Source organism: Elephantulus edwardii, unplaced genomic scaffold (genome assembly GCF_000299155.1).
Source record: "Elephantulus edwardii isolate Elephantulus edwardi_28Jun2011 unplaced genomic scaffold, EleEdw1.0 scaffold00005, whole genome shotgun sequence".
Taxonomy (NCBI): Eukaryota; Metazoa; Chordata; class Mammalia; order Macroscelidea; family Macroscelididae; genus Elephantulus; species Elephantulus edwardii.
The window spans coordinates 5,481,367-5,503,855 of NW_006399755.1; the positions used below are offsets into that span (position 1 = coordinate 5,481,367).

Below are 22,489 nucleotides of genomic sequence, written 5' to 3' on the forward strand. Positions count from 1 at the left end.
TTTGCCATTTCCTTCAAAGCAGCCTGAACTTCTTCTTTCATCACCATAGGCTCTTGCTCATATGTTGTTTCATGAAATTCTTCTGTGTCTTCCAATTCTTTTCGATACAGTGACTCAGTATATTCCTTCCATCTACTGACTAAAATAATATAGTTTTCCAACCAAAAGCCGAGAACAGAAGGATGCTAACTGGTTTTAGGTTTGGTTTGTTGGGGTTTTTTTTTAAAGTTTGCTTACAAAGTTTGTATACATTATGTTTCACATGACTCTTCATTCACATTGTGTTTCGTACAATCATTCTCATGCATCGTGTTGAAGAAATTCCCTTCTACTCCAACTTTGCTGAATGTCTTAATCAGGAAAGTGTGTTGGATTTTATCAAATGCCACTTCTGCATCAATTGCTAAGATCATATGGTTCTCATTATTTCTTTTGCTAAAATGGTGAATTATGTTGTTTGTTTTTTTAATATATATGTTGAACCATCCTTGCAAACCATATATAAATCTCACTTGGTCATGATGAATTATTTTTGTGCTTGATGTGCTTTTGGGTTCTATTGGCTAGGATTTTGTTAAGGATTTTTATGTCTACGTTCATGAGAGATATTGGTCTGTAGTTTTCTTTATTGGTAGTATCCTTGCCAGGTTTTGGTACTAGGGTTAAGCTTGCTTCAAAGAATGTCTCTGGGAGAGTTTCTTTTTCTATTTTTTTTTTTTTTTTAAATAAGTAGAATGGATAATACATCATCTCTGAAGGTTTGGGAGAACTCAGCTGTGAAGACATCTGGTCTCTGACTTTTCTTAAGGGATAATTTTTATGACCTGCTCAACTTCTTCTTTTGTGATGGGTCTACTCAAGCACTGTATATCTGTCCTTGTCAATCTGGATAGGGTATGAGTTTCAAAGAATTTGTCCATTTCCTCTAGGTTTTTAATTTATCAGAGTATAACTTTTCATAGTATTCTGAGATTATCTATTTCATTTCATCTCATCTGGTTCTGTTGTAATGCCACCTCCATCATTTCTTAAATGAGTTATCTGTGTCTTCTCTTTTTTTCTTTGATAAGTTTGCCAGTGGTCTGTCCCTTTTACTGACCCTTCCAAAAAACCAGCTCCTGGCCTGCTTGATGGTTTCGATTATTTTGCTGGTTTGTATCTCAATGATTTCAACTCTTGTCCTTTTAATATCGTTTTTTATAATTTGTCTTTTTCACTAATTTCATATACATGAAAAAACTATATAATGTAAAAGCGTAGTCTTCAACACAGATTGAAACTCACCATCAAGATAACTAAGATTCCCCAAATGGGAAAATTAGCAGCAGCATGATGGATGGAGAAATGATTGAGGTTGTTAATAACCGCAGATGCTCAGCTCCACAATCAACACTCTTGGCACTAGCAGTCAGGAAATCAAGACAAATTATACTGGGAAAATCTGCTATCAGGGACCTCTCTAGAGTACTAAGAAGCACAACTGTTAGTCTAGAGACCAAGGTGTGCCTGATTCAGGCCACGGTCTTTCTAATTACTTGCTATGCATCAGAGAGCTGGACAATGAATAAGGATGACAGAAGAATCAATGTCTTCAAGTTGTGGTGCTGGAGAAGAGTCTTGAACATACAGTGGACTGCCAAGAAAACAAATAGGTCTCTCTTGGAAAGGATGAAACCAAGTTACTCCTTGGAGGCTGGGATTTTGAAGCTCTGTCTCACATACTTTGGGCACGTGGCCAGGAGGGATTGGCCCTTGGAGAAGGGCACCATGCTTGGAAGGGTAGAGGGACAGCGCAGGAGAAGACGACCCTGGATAAGATGGATTGACACAGTAACTAGGGCAATGGGGATAGGTGTGTTGGAATTAGTGAGACTGGCTCTGGACAAAGCAGGCTTCAGAGTTGTTGTACATAGCGTCACTATGAGTCACAGGTAACCCAACAGCATGTAACAAAAACAAAAGGAAGGGGAAAAAAATTGATATATTTGATGTGTGTTATTGGTGAATCCTAGTAAATATACCACGGACTACAAGATCAAAAGGAGAAACTTAACAGTCTTAGAAGACATACAATTAGAACGTTCCTTATTATAAGTGTGGAAAGAAAGATTTGGGTTCACTTATTCTACAGACGTTATCAGAAAGACGAGGTTCTAGAAAAGGATAACATGTTTGATAAAAGAGAGGGCTAGCAAAAATGAAAGAGATCAATGTGTTGGACTGACACAACAACTCAAAGACACCAAGGATCATGAAGATCACAAAAGACCAGTATACACTTTGTTGTCATACCTAACGTTGCTGTCACAAGAGCAAACTTGATGCCAACTGACAATAATGTATGTTTGGCACATGAAAGGCAGTAAATCAATGTCACATAGTGAGCGAAGATGGAACAGTGAGAAGAAACCACTTCCCATTTTTTACGTTTTCCTGGAGGAAGTAATATTTATAGTTAGCCAGAAAAGGAAAAGTTGATGGACTTATCTTAGTTAAGTATATTTTAAGTTGTAGTTGTTTGAGTTTGGCAAAGAACCCTAACCCCACTGTACCTAATTCTCTGCATAACCAAAAAATTTTACCACTTACAAATGCTGTTTTTGAGTGTAAGGCACAGACTTCTTTCTGCTCAACATACTATCCACATTTAATACATAAAATAATGAGAGTGAAAGAATAAAAGGAAGTGATCTGAAATATGTACCTATCACGTCTCAGAGTACAACATTGATCATTTTGGGTGGAGTTAGTGTGCCACCTTTTAGTATTAGTGAATTTATCAACTGAAGAATTGAAGTTTAATCTACTTTAGCTGTTAGAAATATTCTCAAGCATTCTGGTCTGGCCTCATTGCCACAGAATCAGGATCCACACAAAGCTGACTCTCCAGCAAGTTTTCAAGGCAGTAACTTGCATAGAAGAATACCCATCTTTCTCCAATGAAAATGCTGGTGAATTTGAACCATCACAGAAATGTAGCCTTTACGTTAGCAGTGAATATTCATTCTATGTGCTATGCCACTAGAACTCAAGCATTAGCAGAAAATAGTTCAATAAATATTTTCAAATAGTTTCAAGGACTGAAATATAATTTTTCATGTATATGGATTAGACAGACAAAACGTAAGAAATCTTGTATGAAATCTTTAAGGAAATAACATTTTTAGAGGCCCTAATGTTAAAAAATTGGTCCGTACAGCAGGCGGAAAAATTTCCTTGTGTGTGTATTTCTTAAAAAAAAAAAAATTAAAAACTTGAAAGGCAAATTAGCCTTTTTTACCAGATGAACATAGAATAGAACTTCAATTATGGATCCCTATGACTTATTCACATACTTAAATGATAAGAAAACATTGAAATAAATTAAGATTTTCCGTATGATTTTTTTATTAAGTTTATAACAAAAAATCATGGTGATAATTTAAATGGAATACAACATTACATTACATAAAAAAATCATGGGGATAATTTACCTGGAACATAGTAATAGCTCATTTAGTACTTTGAAAATGAATATATTATAAAATCTAAACTGAAGAGGACCTGAAGTGCCTGCTGCAGAGTGTCAAGGACTGCAGCCTACAATATGGATTGAGGCTCAATGTCAAGAAGACAAAGATTCTCACCACTGGACCAATTAGCAGCATCAGGATAGATGGTGAAGAGATTGAGATTGTACACAGCTTTAGTTTGCTTGGCTCCATAGACAACAGTCTTGGCACCAGCAGCCAGGAAATTAAAAGGCGCATTGCCATGGGAAAGTCTGCTGTTAGGGACCTCTCCAAAGTGCTGAAGAGCAATGGTATCTCTTTGGAGACTAAGGTGCATCTGATACGGGCCATGGTCTTCGCAATCACTTGTTATGCATCAGAGAGTTGGACAATGACCAAGGAGGATAGAAGGAGAATTGATGCCTTTGAGCTGTGGTGCTGGAGAAGAGTATTGAGAATACCATGGACTGCTAGGAAAACAAACAGATTTGTCCTGGAGAGGGTTAAACCGGGTTGCTCCTTGGAGGCAAGGATTCTGAGGCTCCGTCTAACATACTTTGGACATGTTCTGAGGAGAGGGACATCATGCTTGGGAGGGTGGAGGGACAGCGCAGGAGAGGAAGGCCCTCTATGAGGTGGACTGATTCAGTGATTGGGATAATTGGGATGGGAGTGTCAGAGACAGTGCGATTGGCACAGGACAGAGCGGAGTTTAGGGCTGTTGTACATAGGGTCGCTATGAGTTGGAGGCGACTCGACGGCACATAACAACAACATATATATTTCTCATCCAGTATAGTCAAAGTCAGGCACAGAAATACTATTGGTAGCCAGCAAACAGAACTAAGATACTGCTTTTAAACAGTGTTCATGCCAGGCTCATAAAGATATGGCACACACACATATGCACTCTTAATTGCCTGTTTGCTGCTACTGGACTCTCTATATAATTCTATTCACTGCCATCATTATCACTTTACTGATATACTGGCTTACTGATTTTTATTTCCTTAGTATATTATTATTAACATGTATTATTTAGGATTAATCCTAATGCCTCGTTAACAATTAAAGGACCTTCAAGATCAATCAGGACTAACACACTATGTGTAATTGTTGTTATGAACCATCAAGTCAGAACCAACTCACAGGTGACCTTCCAGCAGGTTTTCAGAGGCAGAAAACCATACTCTTTATATATATATATATATATATATATATAAAATGATTTTTTAAAATTAATTTTAATGAAAATTTATAGAGGCTTTAGATTCCCATTCATCGAGAAAAGCATTCTTGAGAAGACTGCGTATCATTCTCTTGGGGAGCAGCTGGTGGATTCAAACTGCATGCCTTGGATTTGGCAATGTAATTCCTTTCTACTAAGCCAGCAGAGCTCCTTCTCAAAAACACATCCAACAATAAAAATCTGTTAACCAGAGGGTTCTAAGTAAAAATAATTTCAATCAATTTAGTTGAATTCTCTGTGCTGTAACACCAAACTAAGAAAATAAAAAGGAGGACATTAGCATATCACATTTATTTCCTTCTTCTATTCATTACTGCAGCAGATTAAAACCAACAGAAAGAAGGCAAGTCATTGGAGCATAGGCCTTCTGTTAAATGAAGCTGGCAAAAAGGCTTACCTCCTCAGACTGTTCCCGGGTCTGTGTAGGCGACGATCTTCTTCCCACTGTAAGTCGATGGCAGGGATAAGAAAGGCCTGACTCAGCAAGACATACCTGCAAAAAGAGGAGTTATCAATTATGAACAAAATGAGGCTATGTATTAAAAAAGATTTTCCTTTATAGATCTCCTATTTCCAGTGGTTGATTAAAAAGTTTAAAGAACCTAAAAGAAAATAAATCTTGTAGATTTTTCTCCCAATGTCTTTAATTTTTTAATTAGAATAACATCAGAGTTTACACACATCCAGAGAAAATGAATATCTAAATACTAATTGAGTATCTAAGGAGACAGCTTAATTTTAAAAAACTCCAATATACAGAAACCATGTCATTTGTACTTCAATCAGTCACAGTTTCAGAACATGATTATTTCAAGTTTATAAATCCATTCTACATGCAATGTACCCAGTACCTGGAACACTAACATTATGTTTCTTATTCTAATTACCATTTATGAATGGTGGTCTGGTGGCCTCGTCCATAGTTAGGTAAGCTGCAAAGCTAAAGGCCACCCTTTTCTGGTGGTTCACCAGTGGCTCTGAGGGAGAAAGATGGGCAATATTATCTCGGAGATTTTCAGCCTTGGAACACCAATGGAAGGTCAGCGATCAGTCAGTTCCAACATAACAGCAATGAGTTTAAGGGTTTTGGTTTATTAACATCATGAGTAGCCACACAATTAAAGAAATAAGCATTTAAGTGTCCTGAAGTTTATTGTAGGTCAAATATGAAAAAATGATTTTGAACTAAAGTTACTCTAGACAAATATGAATGAAGTTTTAATTTTATAAACATCAATCAATATCTTTTGAAGAGAAGGAACCTAATTTAGAAAAGGTAACATTTACAAATTTTGCATGCTTCCAGATTTAGTATATTTCTAAATAAGGAGCACTGGTGATATACTGCATAATGTGTTTGAATATACAAGCTGCTACCTGAGAGAAAGATGTGGAGTGGCTTTTGAAATACAAAGATTCAGAATCTTAGAAATTTGATGGAGAATAGCTGTGAGTTAGGACAGACTCGACAGCACTAAGATTGTTTTGGTTTTACATAATAAATACAGCACAAAAGTGTTTTTAAAAAATACTGGTTTGAAGGGAGCTCTGGTGGCCTAGTGGCAAGAAGCTGCACTGCAATCCCAGATGTGCCTGGTTCGAATCCACCAGATGCCCTGCTGGAGAAGGCGGGACAATCTCCTCCTGTACCAGTCAGATCTGATTTGACAGTACAATGCACAAAAAATAACAAAATTTTAAAAAATTAAATACTGGTTTGCTTACAAAATCCCTATACATTGTGTTTCACACTACTTTTCATTCAAGTTGTGTTTCATACAATCATTCTCCGACATTATGTTATTTAAAATTAATCACCATTGTACTTTGCACATCATTCCCTGTCTTTTCACCCCAGATTCTTCTCATCTCCTTCCTGCCCTATCCATTTTTTTAAAATGGTAGATAGAAGGAACATATAATGTCAACATTTTATTAATGATAACTATTATTCTGAGCTGCCACTAAGTCAATTCAGATTTAATTATACTAGTATTATAGCATTTGTTCTATATTCTGCACCAGGTATCCCCTACCCCCATTATTCTTATGACAGCTAGCCATTCTACATGTTGTTTTTATTTCGTGTCACTTTTGTTTACACAAGAGAGTAAAAACAATATTAAACTGCAAAAAGAGAGTTGTCTGTCTTGATGTCCAAAAAATGGCACATGCAAGTATTTAAATCAAAGATGATAAAAATGCTTTTATTGTTCGGAAAAACATAGTGTATCTGTTAGCACAGTGGAAACTTTTCATTTGAATAAAACTGATACATGTTGTTATTAATGTTATATGTGCCAGTTGGTTAGTAATGATTCACAGCTAACCTTCCTTTAGGAATTCAGAGGTTGTAAAGGAGAATATTGTCCATCTTTCTTGCATGAAGGAACTGGCGGGATTCGAACTATGTGCCTTTTGCTTGGCAGCACAATTTCTTAACCACTATGACACCAGGAAACTCATGTATCTGTATGTTGATGCCCTAGACAGAGTAGTGGATTAGCTATAACTAGAATTCAAACATGAAATATGATTAATCATAGTACTCATTGCTGGCAAGTTGGAACTAATTCATGGCTGATCCTCCAGCAAGATTTGAAGGCTGGAAATAGCATGTGTCAAGACTGCTCACCTTTCTCCTACAGAGCCATTAGTGGATCTGAAGCACCAGAGAGTCGCTGTCTTTTAGTCAGTACTACAACTCCTTACAAACTTGACACCAGCGCGCCCTTGTGCTACACAGTCAAGCTAACTATTCAAGACAATAACAATATGGAAAATTAACTTTTCAAATGTTCATAATGTGAACTGTGTGCTAGTTAGCAGAGGATAACCATGTGTGATTACTGGTCTTATGTTAGGAGAGATTATGCTTCTTCTAGAGGTTTCGGATTTGTACGTTATAAAAATGGTAAGACTGAATCAATTAAAAATCAAAAACCACAAATGCCATAATTTTTTTGTTGTTGCTTAAGCTTTTAATTGTGATTTATGTGTAAGTTTACAGAGAAAACTGGTTTTCCATTCAATAATCCACATATTTTTACTTGTGACATTGACTGCAATTCCCACAATGTAACAAACATTCTTCTCACTTTCTGTATTCACTATTTTTCATTTGTCCTTCGCTCCAATCCTTATATGCGTCTAAGCTTTCTTACTAGTCAAATCCTGCCCTTTAGATCTCATATGGTTAACTGTTCTATGGAGTTTGTGTTACTCCTTCCTGTATTACTGCTAATCTTTCAGGATGACCTAGCATTTTGCTTAATTAGAACCATTTCTAAGCACTGCTTACTTCAAATCATCTAGCTTCAGAAGAAAGATGGACAAGCTCCTTCCATGTGATTTACAACTAATGAAATCTCACTGGAAGGTCTGCTTTACGTCTGTTCCAACTTAAAAGCAATGGGAAATGAGAGATGATGTCTGTGACACAAAACTGATTCAACAATAACAACAGGTAAAGTAAAATATATATAGTCTTATAGCTCTATAGGTGGTCAGATAGTTTGAGGTTGGCTATTCAAGTGGCATGCAATTCCTAAACAACATGTGTCTGTAAAGTCTATAAACATTGATAAATTAGATAGTTATAGAAAGGCTTGAGGCCTTTTTTTTTGTATTTTATATAATTTTTATTTATAAAGTATTTCAATCATATTTAGGAACAGAAATTGGAAAGAAAAATATTTCTTATAATCTCACCACCCAAAAAAACTCCTGTTATTACTATTTATATACAATATCTTAAAGTCTTTCTTCAGGCCTTTTTGTCCTTGAGTTGCTGTGAGTCGTTCTCGACTTGATTACAATCAACTACAACAACAACTCAAGAGGCAACTTAGAAGGTGTGATGATTTGTGTCCGTAAATACTGTAGTCAACAAAATTCTATGTAATAGTTCTACTCTTTCCACCTGGGGTTGACATGAGTTGAAACTAACTTAAGTCAATGGTTTTGGCAAGTGCTGCTTTATGACTTGACAATAATTAACTTTCTTTCATTTTACTAGTAACAGCAACCTCTGCTTTATTTCACTTTATTCATTTGTCTACTGCTTATGATAGCTCTACAGATTAACATACAGTTTATCATCAGACTGCAGAACAGACTATATACTACAGACGTGTACAGATTAAATCAGAGCCCCCTCAAGTTTAGTTTTAATAAATTTCAGCCTCTGTGCCCATTTGGTTATCACCACATTTGGGAAAGGGTTGTCCTTTTATGTTAACATGGCAGAATTAATATAGGGCTATATCTTTAGCAAATCACTTTTGAGATATAAAAGAAATTAAACAAGCAAATAGGGAAGACATGGGTGAGAAGGATCTCCTGAAAGCAGGAGCATTAAGAAACAAGGGCTTTCCTCCAGAGTTGAGAGAGAGAAAAAGCCTTTCCCCCTATAGTCATTGACAGTCAATCTCTGAATTTGCTCAGGTAGCCTCCTAAATTCTGGGGAAAAATTCTTTATTAAAATTACAAATTTGTGATATTTCTGTTATAGCAACACTAGATAACTAAAAGTAACTTCCTGAAGGTCAAAATCAACCAACGACTGAAAAATCCAACCTGATTTTAAAGTCTGTAGTCTTTCAACTACATCACATATCCAATCTAAAAAGCCCTGAAGATGACTAATGAACATCCTATAACATTTTCCTGATATTCCCTGCTCAACTGAACAGATTACTATGGTAGCTTTAAGCCAAGGTAAATTGTGAGCCTGAAGTTCCATTTACTGCACACTAAGACTGCAAATAAAAAAAAGCTATTTATTTGTAATCCAAGTTGTATTTCTTTTCTTTCCTCCTCCTCTTCTTCATATTTTTTTAAAATCACTTACATGCTAGAAAACTCAGAGAGTTTTAATTTGTGGCAGGTTGAAGCAAGCTTATTAAGAATGCTACTTATCAACTGCACATCCACTTGTCTGGACTAGCCCATTGCCACATTCTTGTAGCAGGGTTAAATAGCAGTTAAGTCACCTCATAAAAAGCACAGTTATAAAGGAAGTGATTAATAATATTCTGGAACCAATGAATATTAAAAGTGATGGGCAGGTCATGATCAATTATCTAAATAACTCCTATGTAGCTAGTTCAAAAAATCTGGGATTTATTGGCCTTGCTGTGTCTCAGTCATCAATGATTTAACAAACTGGTATGGTTTAATGAAATAAACATGAACAGTAACAAATTCTGAAGCTTTCTGCTATGTACATAGATATGAATGCTACCATACAAACTGAGTTGAAAGTAACAAGAATGGATGCTACCGATGGCTTCACTTTAGAATTGTCAGAATACTTGAAAAGGTCCTTAGAATTAATTATCTTCAAGCAGTCCATCAGAAACTACAGATTTTAAAGCCATACCCAAGATATGAGGTACTACCCCTTATTTTTTCAGTTGCCCAACCCAGAAAAGGCATTTTCCAGAGACAAGTTACCAGAAACTTCCTTTTAAATTTCTATCAACAGTCCCACCTTGCCACGTGAAGCAAAAAAAAAAAAAAAAAAAAAAATTAAAAGGCTGTTTCATCTTAAAAAGATGTAGTCAAATTATTTTCTATTGTTGTTGTTATATGACTCATAGAGACCCTATGTTCAACAGCCCGAAACCCTGCTCTAACCCTTGGCAATCTTATTGTCTCTGACACACCTATTCCCATTACCCCAGTGACTGAATCAATCCATCTCATTGAAGATCTTCCTCTCCTGTGCTGTCCCTTCACCCTCCCAAGCATGACATCCCTCTCTAAGGACTGACCCCCACCTTGCAGCATGTCCAAAGTATGTAAGATACAGCTTCAAAATCCTTGCCTCGAAGGAGCAGCCTGGCCTCACCCTCTCCTGGACAAACCTGTTTCTTTTCTTAGCAGTTCATGGTATATTCAATACTCTTCTCCAACACCACAGCTCAAAGGCATCAATCAACTCTCCTTCTATCACCTCTAGTCATTATCTAGCTCTGTGATGCATAGCAAGTAATTGCAAAGGCCATGGCCTGTATCTAGCACACTTTAGTCTCCAGATTGACATTGTTGCTCTTCAGTACTCTGGCGAGAGGTCTCTGATAGCAGACTTTCCTAAAGCAATTCATCTTTTAATTTCTTGGCTGCTGGTACCAAGAGTGTTGATTATGGAGCCAAGCAAACTGAAGCTGTCAACAATCTCAATCTATTACATAAGCTATTTTCTTTAAAGATGTTGCAATTAACAACATATGTTGGTTCTTGTGGACTTGTTTTCATTTTCTTATGCTTCAATTTGAACTTACACATGAGTAACTGAAGGTCAAAATATGACCTTGAGTATAAACCATCTGAATTAAAAAAATCGTGTTAAGAATGGGTATGAGGCAGTGAACACCTTGTTGGATAGCATCAAGAATATTATCTTTGAAGAGCGTCATTACAAAGACAGTGAAGAAAGAAAAAGGAAAAGAAAATAAAAATGGATATAAGAGGAAACTCGAAAAACTGCTCTACAGCACTGAGAAGTCAAAACAAAGGAAAGGGATGTTGAACTGAACAGAACAAAGGGCAGCTCCAGAAGATAAAGTATTATAATGACTGTCCAAAGAGCAACATAAAAGTGAGGAACACATTTCTAAAGGTGAAGGAATGGAAAAAACAAATTCAATCCTTAAGGTGCAATAGAGATACTATGGAAAAAAACTTGAATGATCTAGGAAGCAATTAAAGAAGACGGAAGAAATATTAAGTGTCAATGTCCCAAAAAGAATTGACTTACAGTAAGTACCATTTGCCCAAGTACCAAGTGTAATGAAGAATCAGCTGAAGTGAAGACACTGGTGGGGAGGGGGAAAATTAAGCCTTCAGAAAACTACAGGAATTTTAATTGACACGTTTCAAAAAGCCTATGTAGCCCTTGATGTGCTCACCAGTCTATGCCAGGAAATTTAGAAGACAGCTACCTGGATGAGTGACTTTAAGAGATCCGTATTTGTTCCCATTCCCAAGAAAGTTGATCTAACAGAAAGTGGTAATTATCAAAGAATATCATTAATATCAAATGAAAATAAAATATTATTGAAGACCATCCAAAATGGCCAGAAGTTCAAGTTAGGTTTAGAAAAATTTATGGCACCAGAAATATCATTACTAATGTCAGATGGATTCTAGCTTAAATCATAGAGTATAAGAAGGATGTTTATACTTAATTGACTATTCAAAGGCATTTGACTATGTGGATCCTAATAAAATATAGCTAACATTGTGAAGAATAGGAATCTCAGAACACTTAACTGTGCTTTTGTGAAACTTATACCTGGACCAAGAAGCTATCATGCAAAGGGAACACTGCTGTTAGGTGCTGTTGAGTTGTTGATCCCATGTACAACAGTTCTAAAGTCTGCTCTATCCTTAGCCAGTCTCACTGGCTCTGACACACTTACCTGCACTACCTCAGTTACTGTGTCAATCCATCTCATTGGGACCCCTCAATCTGTGGTCTTCCTCTCCTGTCCTGTCTCTTCACCCTTGAGAGCATGATGTCCTTCTCCAAAGAACAGTCCTTTCTGGCCAAGTGCCTAAAGTATGTGAGATAAAGCCTCAAAATCCTAGCCTGCAAAGAGAAACATGGTCTCATCCTGTTCAAGACAGACCTGTTTGTTCCCCTGGTGGTCCATGTATGTTCAATAGATGTCTCCAGCACCACAAACGCATTGAGTCTTCTGTCAACCCTAGTCATTGTCCAGCTCTCTAATACATAGCAAGTAATTGTGAAGACCATAGCTTGGATCAGGCGCATCTTAGTTTCTAGACTTACATGGTTGCTTCTCAGTACTCTGGAGAGGTCCCTGACTGCAGATTTCTCCAGTGGAATTTCTTTTGATTTCCTAACTGCTGGTACCAAGAGTGTTGACTGTGGAGCCAACAAGCGGAAAGGGAACACTACATGGCTTAAAATCAGGAAAGGTGTACATCAGGATGGTATCCTCAATTCATATCTACTCAGTCTGTATTCTGAGCACATTATTTGGGGAACTAGAGTCTATGAAGAATGTGGCTTAGGATGGGAGAAAGATTCAGTAAGTAATAAGCTTCATTACGCAGATGACACAATCTTGCTTCTAAAAGTTAAAGAGGACTTGAAACACTTGCTGCAAAAGCTCAAACACTATGGTCTTCAATATGGATTGTATATCGGTCAGGAAACCAAAAATTCTCACAGGTGACATGATAGGAGAAAAAATTGAGCCTGTCAATGACTTCACCTTAATTGTATTAATAAATATACTTGGCACCAGGAGTCAAGAGAACAGATATACTGCCCTGAGAAATTCTACACCCAGGGACATCAAAAATTATTCATGAACAATGATGTCAATTTGAGGACTAAGGTATACTTGGTTCAAGCCATGGTCTTTTCAGTCAGTTGCTATGTATCTGACAGCTAGACAATGAAGAGATGGCAGAAGAGTTATTGATTCCTTTGAACTGTGGTGGTGGAGAAGCACAGTGAAAATTCCATGGACCGCAAAAAGAAAAATGTATGTCTTGGAGCAGCTGTATCCGTGGAAAAAAGATGCTGAAGATTTGTTTCACATACTTTGGGCATGTTGTTAAGAGAGGCAATTCCTTAGAAAGAGACATCATGCTTGTAAAAGTGGATGGTCAGTGACAGAGAGGAAGACCCCCAATGAGATGGATTGACAACGGTGACTACTCCAAGTATGCCAGAGATGATGAGGATTGCACAGGACAGAATAAGGTTCAGATTTGTTATTATGAGTTGTAGTTAATGTCATCTAACAACAAAGAGTAAGAGGTAAAATACTAATTTCAACATTTGTTTTACTACCTTTTAAAATATTTTTAGGTAATGTTTAATAAAATAATTTTTAAATGCACCTGATTTTGTTATTATTCTTTCTTTCAGTTTTGTGACACTACTGAAAAGAAGGATGATGGTCAATTTATAAATAGATATTCTTCTGGCAGTCACACAAGTTTTTTGCAGGGAAACTGTACTAAAGAGGCTATTTCAGTTGAATCAAGAGTTCTTTTTCAAAGTACACTCTTTTGCTCAGGGCTAATAATCCATGGTATGAATTAAGTATGACCTTAATTTCACAGCTTCTGTCTCTAATGCTTCATTCCATTTAATGGTTATGAGCACCCTCTTGTGGAGGGCAAAAGAGAGAAAACAAAACTCCCTGTTACTGAGTCAATTTTAACTCAGAGTAACACAACAGAACAGATTAAATAAAACTTCCACAATGGTTTCTAAGACTGGAAACCTTGGAAGATGAAGACTGCCTCTTTTCTTTCATGAAGTGGTGGGTTAATTTCAATCACCATAGTTTTGGTTAACAGTCAAGTGCTTTAACCAATGCATCACTCTAGAGCACCAAAAGGGGGGAAAAGAAGACATAAGATATTGTCTAGTGTTTCTAATCAATAAGCCTGCTGATGGGAAAGAATTCTGAACATGTAATGATTTAACCTGCAGATAATATTCTTCCACATAACTCTTTGAAAATCTCTTCTAACGCAAGTTATTGCCTCTGGAGGGTCAGCCATAATCTGTTCTTCCAATATATACAAGGTTTTTTGCTCATTGATTAAAAAATGTGCTCATTCATTTGGCTTATTCAAGGATTTTGCTTATATTCTTACTATTGTTGAGATTTCTCTTCCTATTCTTTTCTACTTTTCTTCACCTCCACTTCATAGGTATGTGAGAATCTTAGAAAAGGCAATTTCCAATTTCATCTGGAATTGAAAGAGATCCTGATTAAATAAAGCACTCCTGAAAAAAGAAAAACAAGGTAGGAGGTATCTCACTCCTTGAACTCAAGTACTACTACAGAGCCGTGGTGGTGAAGACAGCATGGTACTGGTACAGCGACAGACACATAGATCAATAGAATTGTATTGAGAACCTAGAAATCAGCTCATCAACCTATGATCAACTGATTTTTTTACAAGGATATGAAACCTGTTAAGTGGGGAAGTGAAAGCATTTTTAACAAATGCTGTTGGCAAAATTGTAAAACTATGGACAACCGAGAAAACAAATAGGTCTATCTTAGAGGTGGTAAAACCAAGTTTCTCCTTAGAGGCTAGGATTTTGAAGCTCCGTTTCACATACTTTGGGCACATGGACAGGAGGGTCTGATCCTTGGAGAAAGACAGCACGCTCAGAAAGGTGGAAGGAGGTGCAGGAGAAAAAGACCACGAATGAGATGGCTTGATATAGTAACTGGGACAATGGGTGTTGGTGTTTCAGAATCACTGAGATTGGCTCAAGACAGGGCAGACTTCAGAGCTGCTGTGCACAGGGTCTCAGGCAACTCGATGGCATATATCAACAACAATAACATGATATGTAGGAAACTCAAGCAAGGCTCACACCTTACACCATACACAAAAACCAACTCAAAGTGGATCAAGGACCTAGGAGTAAAACCAAGGACTATAAACTTTATAAAAAAAATGCTTGGAAGAACCCCAGAAGCCCTAATCTACAATATAAACAGTCTTTCAAGCATCTTGAAAAACCTACAGCCAAGAGAGAATAAATGGATGAGAACGTAAAAAAAAATCAAACCCTTTGCACTCCAAAAACCTTTCCCAACAGAGTAAAAAGGTAACCAGGGAAAAAAATATTTGGTAATGACATATCTAATAAGGAACTCATATTTAAAATTTATAGAATTCTCGAGCACCACGAAAAAGGCAAACAACCTGATCGCAAAAGAATATGAAGAGACATTTCATCAAAGATGACATTCATATGGCAAACAAACATATGAAAAGTTCAAAATCTCCAGCTCTCAGAGAGATACAAATCAAAACAAGTATGAGATATCATCTCAGTAACAATAGCATCTCACCCCAGTAACAAGAGCAAAATTCAACAAGCAACAAACAACATATGCTGGTGAAGTTATGGAGAGATTGGAAAACTTATTCACTGCTGGTGGGAGTGTAAAATGATGCAATCACTATGGAAGGCGCTATGGCGCTTTCTCAAAAATTTGGAACTAGAAATACCATTTGACCCAGAAATTTCACTACTAGGAATATACCCTAAAGAAATCAGAGCTGCCACCCAAAAAGATACATGCACATTCATGTTTATTGCTGTGTTACAATAGCAAAGAGATGGAACCAACTCAAGTGCTCATCAAATGAATGGATAGAAAAACTATGGTATATCCACATGATGGAATACTACACAGCACTGAAAACAAGGAACTGATAAAATAGTACACAACATGGGTGACCTAGAAGACATTATGCTGTGTGAAATATCTCAGTTACACAAGGAAAGTACTCCACTACACCATTGTTATAAAACAGGATTGACATGGGGTTGAGAGGAAACTAAAAAGAGAGGGGATAAAAAATGAACACTGCATTGGAACAGAAGAAGGAAATAACTGTTGAAAAGGAATATATGATTAGGCTTTATCTGTATGACAACAATCCAGAATAAGAGTTGCACAGCAAATTGGACTGGGGGGTGGGGTTAGGGAGGAAATTATGTAACAACGAATGAATTTAAAAAAAAAATAAAAGTGAACTGGGGAAGCTATAAAATCCAAGTGAAAGCAATTTTTCAAAACTCATCTTAAACTCTCCAATGTTTTTCATAAACCTACAACTTCCAAAATCTCAAAATTTTATTCTCCAAGGTACAGAGCATGGAGCTCTGGTGACCTAGTGTTAAGAAACTGCACTGCAATACTGAAGGCCCACTATTTATATCCATCAGCTGCTCTAGGAGAGAAGGATGAGCAATCTCTTCTTGTGTGATTAACTGCCTCTGAGGACCTGCTGGGGGTCAGCTATGTGTTGGTTCTGACTGGACAACATACAACAACAACAAACTGCACTTGATAGTAAAGAAGAACACCAGTAACAGACACTAGGACAAATCCTTCAGTATGTTAATCAGCTAGTATATGAGGACAAGCATCCCACAAAGGAGTATAATGGTAGATGTTACAGAGAAAGGTCTCATATGGATGAGTCAGGATCAGGGTTATACCCTGGGTTTGGATTTAGACCTCACTGGAGGAAAAATCATATTCATATGCTTCAAAATTCTATCATCCTACAGCTGACTGTCCACCAGGTTTTCAGAGGTAGTAAATTTCATAGAGAAAAGATTGGCCATCATTCTTCCACAGAGGAACTTCGGTGGATGTGAACCATGTGCCTTTGGACTGACAGTGCAACTCCTAACCACTAAGCAACCAGCTCCCTGTAGATGTCACTAGATTACCAGAAATAGGTATTTTAAAAGGCATATGTTTTGGTTAAGTACTTGGCTGCTAACTGAATGGTCAGTGGTTGGAAATCACCAGCAACTTTATGAGGTGAAACAAAAAAGACCTCGTGAGCTGATTCAATAAAGAATATAGCTTACGAAAGAATTCCTATAAAGTTATTCTACTCTGTTTTATAGGGTTGGTAGAGTAAGAATCGACTCAGTGGTACATAATAATAATAAAGGAAAAGAAAAATTGAAGAATTTATGTTGCAAAATATCATGTTTTATTTAAAATTGGCTTTGATAGTCTGGAAATTTATAATGAAATGCTCACTTTCATTTTTACACTACTCAGTTCAGATAAACATAAAGTTTACCAACCCAACAAACTTGAGCTAATTCTCACTCAAGTTGATCTTATGTCACATTATTGTAGCTGTAATGACTGCCTCAGCTTTATTCGCAAGAGTGGATTTCAATCAGTCCAGCCCATAACACACAGCCATCAGGGCTGAGATATACATCATGATGTTATTTAGTTATTTTATAAGTAAATAATTACACTTTAAAAATACTATTATTAAAAGAAAAGAATAGATGGCACCTAGGGACAAGAGAGAAAAAGATGTATCAATAATTTCCTGGGTCTTGCTCAAATACTAACAGCAGTACTTATATGATGACTTGTTCCTTTAGTTCATTCACTTATATTAATTTGTTACATGTAGAACAGCCTAATGAGCGCTTATGAGAACTAGTAAAATAAAATTTGTTGTCTTTTCCTAAACATCCATGTATATATTGTTTTCCAGAAGAGATGAGTATCTTCTATTTTCTAGTTAAGATTTCATAACGTAATGGTTTATAGAAATAAAAAGGAATTTTTTTACTCCTTCATTTTTATTACAGAACCTCCTTTAAACAAATATAAAAAAGATGATGACAAATGAAAAGAAACAATGTGTTCCAACAATGTATATTTCACTTGTTATTGTTTAATTAGGTTCTATGAAAATATCTCGATAGGTTATTCAGCAATTTATGTTAAATGGGTGAAACATCTATCCTGGGTGCAGTGTATTCACGTTATAAAAGCACCAGTGCTTATTTTATCTCCCTACAAAGTGTTGCTGAGATAATTACTGCTGACAGCTTTATTCAAGGTTCATTTCACTTTTTCTGCTATTTTTCTCTGGTTAGAAGTTCAACAGAGCCCATGGGAAGCCACACCCCTCACACCTGTTAGGCTTCTTCATGTTACGAAGGGCCAGTATGGACATGTCACTTCAAATTAGCATTGTGCCAGGGCTCTAACTGTGACAATTACTTATCACAGGTTTAACTTTAAAAAAAAAAAGTTTCTAATTCAACCACAAAAACAGTCCCTGTTTTACAGTCACAGAATGTAATTTAAACCTGTTAAAGCAGGTTGTCTTAAAAAATATTCAGAGCTACAGAATTGGATCCCGGGATTGAGCTTTGTGCTTATTTTATTATACAGGAATGCTGTACAACTGAATATTTCCATTAAAACAAAACCAAACCAAAAAGGTAAACAAGGCAGAGCTGGCAAGAACACTTTGCCAGCCAGCAAAGGAGATGAGTGGGTCTCACTAAGTTTTCCCTAAGTTTGACCATCTGATTAAGTTTGCTAATTTTGTACCACTTAACTAAGACCAAAGGAATAATAAAATTCCCTGCTACAGAAAGGCAGTTATTTAAATTTACCAAGGAAGGAAGACATAGCTTACTATTAGGCAGGAAGGAAGCACTCTCTTCTATTATTTGCTTGTTTTCCCTACTAGTAAAACACAAAATTATCATTAAGTAGGATAGACATTAAACACAAAAAAAGAGAGGGGAAATCCTTCACATTCTTCAATGTGTCCCGAGCTAGCTGTTATAAGTCTTTCTGTTTCAAGTGCAAATAACCTTAGAATTACACCACCTCTGAAAGACCATGGATGGTTGGAGGTGGTTAATATGGACTGCTGTGAGGCTAATTGTGGATCTTGAGTTAATTACTCTCTCCTGATAGGGGATTTGAAAAAGAAATAAAATAGTCTTTTATTCCATTTTTTTTAATGTCAATTTTGGACTCAAAGGAACATTAAATGATAACGGCTAAATTCTAGATATTTCAGTATTTGCTGTTGTCAGATGTAGTCTGGGAAATATGTCCATTTAATTTGATAATATGTCCATTTAATTTTTTTGTTGTTATGTGCCATCAAGTCACTTCCAACCCACAGCGACCCTATGTACAAGAGCTCTAAACCCTGCTCTATCCTGCATCAACATCACCATCTCTGGCACACCTACCCCTCTTTACCCCAGTGACTGAATCACTCCATCTCACCAAGGGTTTTCCTTCCTTGCGTTGTCCCTCCACTCTCCCAAGCATGATGTCCCCCTCTAAGGACTTGTGCCTCCATGCAACATGTCCAAAGTATGTCAGATGAAACTTCAGAATCCTTGCCTCCAAGGAACAGCTCGGTTTTACCTTCTTCAGGTTGAACCTGTTCGTTCTCCTATCAGTCCTTGGTATACTCGACACTGTTGTCCAGCACCACAGATCAAAAACATCAATTCTCTTTCTATCATCCCTACTCACTGTTCAGCTCTCTGACACAAAGCAAGCACGGCCTTGATTAGGCGCAACTTAGTCTCCAGAAAGAGCAGTATTAGTCACTTACAAAACAAAAATCCAAAAGTGAGTGAATCTGTACTTGTCATACCTGGTTACCAATTGATTTAGTAAAATGTGCCTATTACCTGGTCAGAGTTAATGTTGTTGTTCATCCCACTGAGTCAAGCACAACTAACTACGAACCTATGAAGAAAACATCTGAACCCAGTCCTGTCCTGAGATCCTCACACTTCCTGACATACAAGAGTCTACTGCAGCAGTCACCTGTCAATCCATGTGGTGGATGGTCCTACTCTCGCTTGCCGACCCTCCTCCACCTTCCTAACATCATGTCCCTCTCCAAGCCTTCTAACAATATGTCTAAAGTATGGTAGGCAAAGCCTCATCATTCTTGCCTCCAAAGAGCATTCTGGCTGCACCCTCTCTAAGAAATATTTGTTCCTTCTCTTGGCCATCCATGGGATGTACAGTGCTTTTCTCCAATACCACAGCTCAAAGATGTCAATTCTTTTCATGGCATCTCACTGTCTAGGTCTCGGATGTATAGCTAAGTAATTGGAAAGACTAGGGCCTGAATGAGACGCCCCCTTAGTCCCCAAACTGACACCATTACTCCTCAAAACTTGGAAAGGTCCTTAACTACAGGTCTTCCCAATGCAACCCATTTCCTTATTTCCTGACTGCTTGTGCAAAGGGTGTTAAACATAGATCCAACCAAGCAAGGGGAAGCTGTCGACAGTTTCAATCTCCTCTCCATCCATCATGACACTGTCCATTTGTCCAGTGATAAGAATCTTTGTTTTCATGATATTGATACACAATCCATACTGAAGGCTGCATTCCTTGATCTTCTTCAACAAGTGCTTCAAGTCCTTATCACTTTCTGCAAGCAAGGTTACGTCATGTGCATAATGCAGGTTATTGATGAGTCTCCCTCCAATCCTGATGCCACATTCCTCTTCATAGAGTCCAGTTTCTTGGATAATTTGCTTAGCATATAGATTGGAATCCCATTCTTTCTCTCTTTCACTACACTCCCCGCCCCCAACCTGGCTGGAGGACACAAGCTCATAGATACTGGCTTTAAAACAGAATGTAAAAAATCTTAATACTCGGGGAGCTTTGGTGGCCTAGTGGCAAGAAGCTGCACTGCAATCCCAGAGGAACACGGTTCGAATCCACCAGATGCTCTGCCGGAGAAGGAGGCGCAATATCCTCCTGTACCAGTCAGATCTGATTTGACGGTACACGCACACAAAATAATAAAAAAAAAAAAAATCTTAATACTCATGAGACGTGAAGGACAAAGTAATGATACTTAGCAGATGTTCAGGATGTTAAGCAGATGGTATTAATTGTTCTTTTCCAAAAATCACATGCAGTGGTGAAAGAAAATCTTGGTATAGTAATATAATTTCAGTATCTAACAATATGACAAATTTTAAAATACTTCTATATCCATAAATGGATCTATTAGGAATGTAAAATTTTTCTCAAGTGAAAAGACTGAAAAGGACGCTGGTGCAGAAAAAAAAAATCCATCAAGATACTGCTTTCATTTAAAAAAAAACAACGAACCACTTATTAACAAAATGGCATAAAGTCAACATAGAAAATATTGATTGTTAGAGTCCTGAAGCTTATCAAAACAAGCCCTTTGCTTTACTCTATAATCACAACATATTCACAGAAAATCAAAAGTAAATCTTCAAGGGGCAGATAGAAAGGTGATTTTACTTCAAGCTGACTCTTCAAGTTTGCTAAAGAGGTTCTGTTAGTAAAAACTACTCATTATTCTAGAGAGCTACTGTATTAATTAGTGGTGACTTCAGCTTCTTATAACCACAGAAACTTCAAATATGCACGAAAACATCTCAAGCCTACTTTGTATGCATGAAGAGTATCAAGCAGCCATTTGGCACATGTCTAGTCAATAGTGGGATGCCATTTACCCCACAACACTGTGGAGCTCTTTGGATAGCAAACACAGGATCTCTGGATGTTTTTCCAGCATCATCTAATTCCTTGGCAAAACTCAGGCAGTTATGCTAACAGCTTTGGTCTCAGCACATGGACAAAGTGGTGATGGGTATCTTGTACTGAGTTTTCTGCTGGGGGTGAGTGTGAGGGAGGGGGTGGAGAAGAGCGTTTGAATTTATGATACAAAACTAAGCATATCAGCCATTTCTATATAGCTATCTAGAAATGTGACCAAGACTTCAAATTGGCTTGAATTGGTTTAATTACAGCCAACAAAGTAAAACCTGTACAGACTATCATATGATACATGTGGGTGTCTGGAACAGTAACAAAAACTGGAAAAATATTCAGTCAAACCTTTTGGAATGTGCACCTTGGATGTATTAAAGTATTTACTACATATCACTAAGCAAGCACAAGTCAACCTGTGCTTAGTGTTTTTAGCTGGTACTGTCCCTGTTAGTGGATTGTAAATTTGAAAGGAACCCTGATTATGTAGTAAGGAGCAGTGAGGCTGGGAGAGAGACAAATCATCAATCATACCTAGAAGCAAAACCTTGGATGTAAAAATAGGGCAACTGGTCACTACAGTTAAGTAAAGAAGAACAAAGCCGGTGTTTATCTTGCTATTTAGTACTCCGATACTAGAAAGATTGGATTAGCATCTGAAGAATGAAATACATTCAAAGCAGAACAGTCAAATACCATTTTTGGTCAAGGTACTGCTGTTTCTTACTCTGTCAGGCAAAAAAAAATATTTACTTGCTATGTGAAGGACTGCAGCCTTCAATATATGGATTGGGGCTCAAAATAAAAAAGACAAAGATTCTCACCACTGGACCAACTGACAGCATCAGGAT

General features: G+C 37.1%; 1 protein-coding gene across 1 annotated transcript in view; it reads right to left on the reverse strand.

Moving 5' to 3' along the window:
- FAF1 (Fas (TNFRSF6) associated factor 1) overlaps window positions 1-22,489 on the reverse strand; it is a 548,275-nt gene that overhangs the window by 234,153 nt on the left and 291,633 nt on the right. Inside the window, exon 9 of the mRNA XM_006879662.1 lies at window positions 5,138-5,233. Coding sequence (XP_006879724.1) covers window positions 5,138-5,233 — 96 coding nt within the window. The remainder of the gene's footprint in view (window positions 1-5,137; window positions 5,234-22,489) is intronic.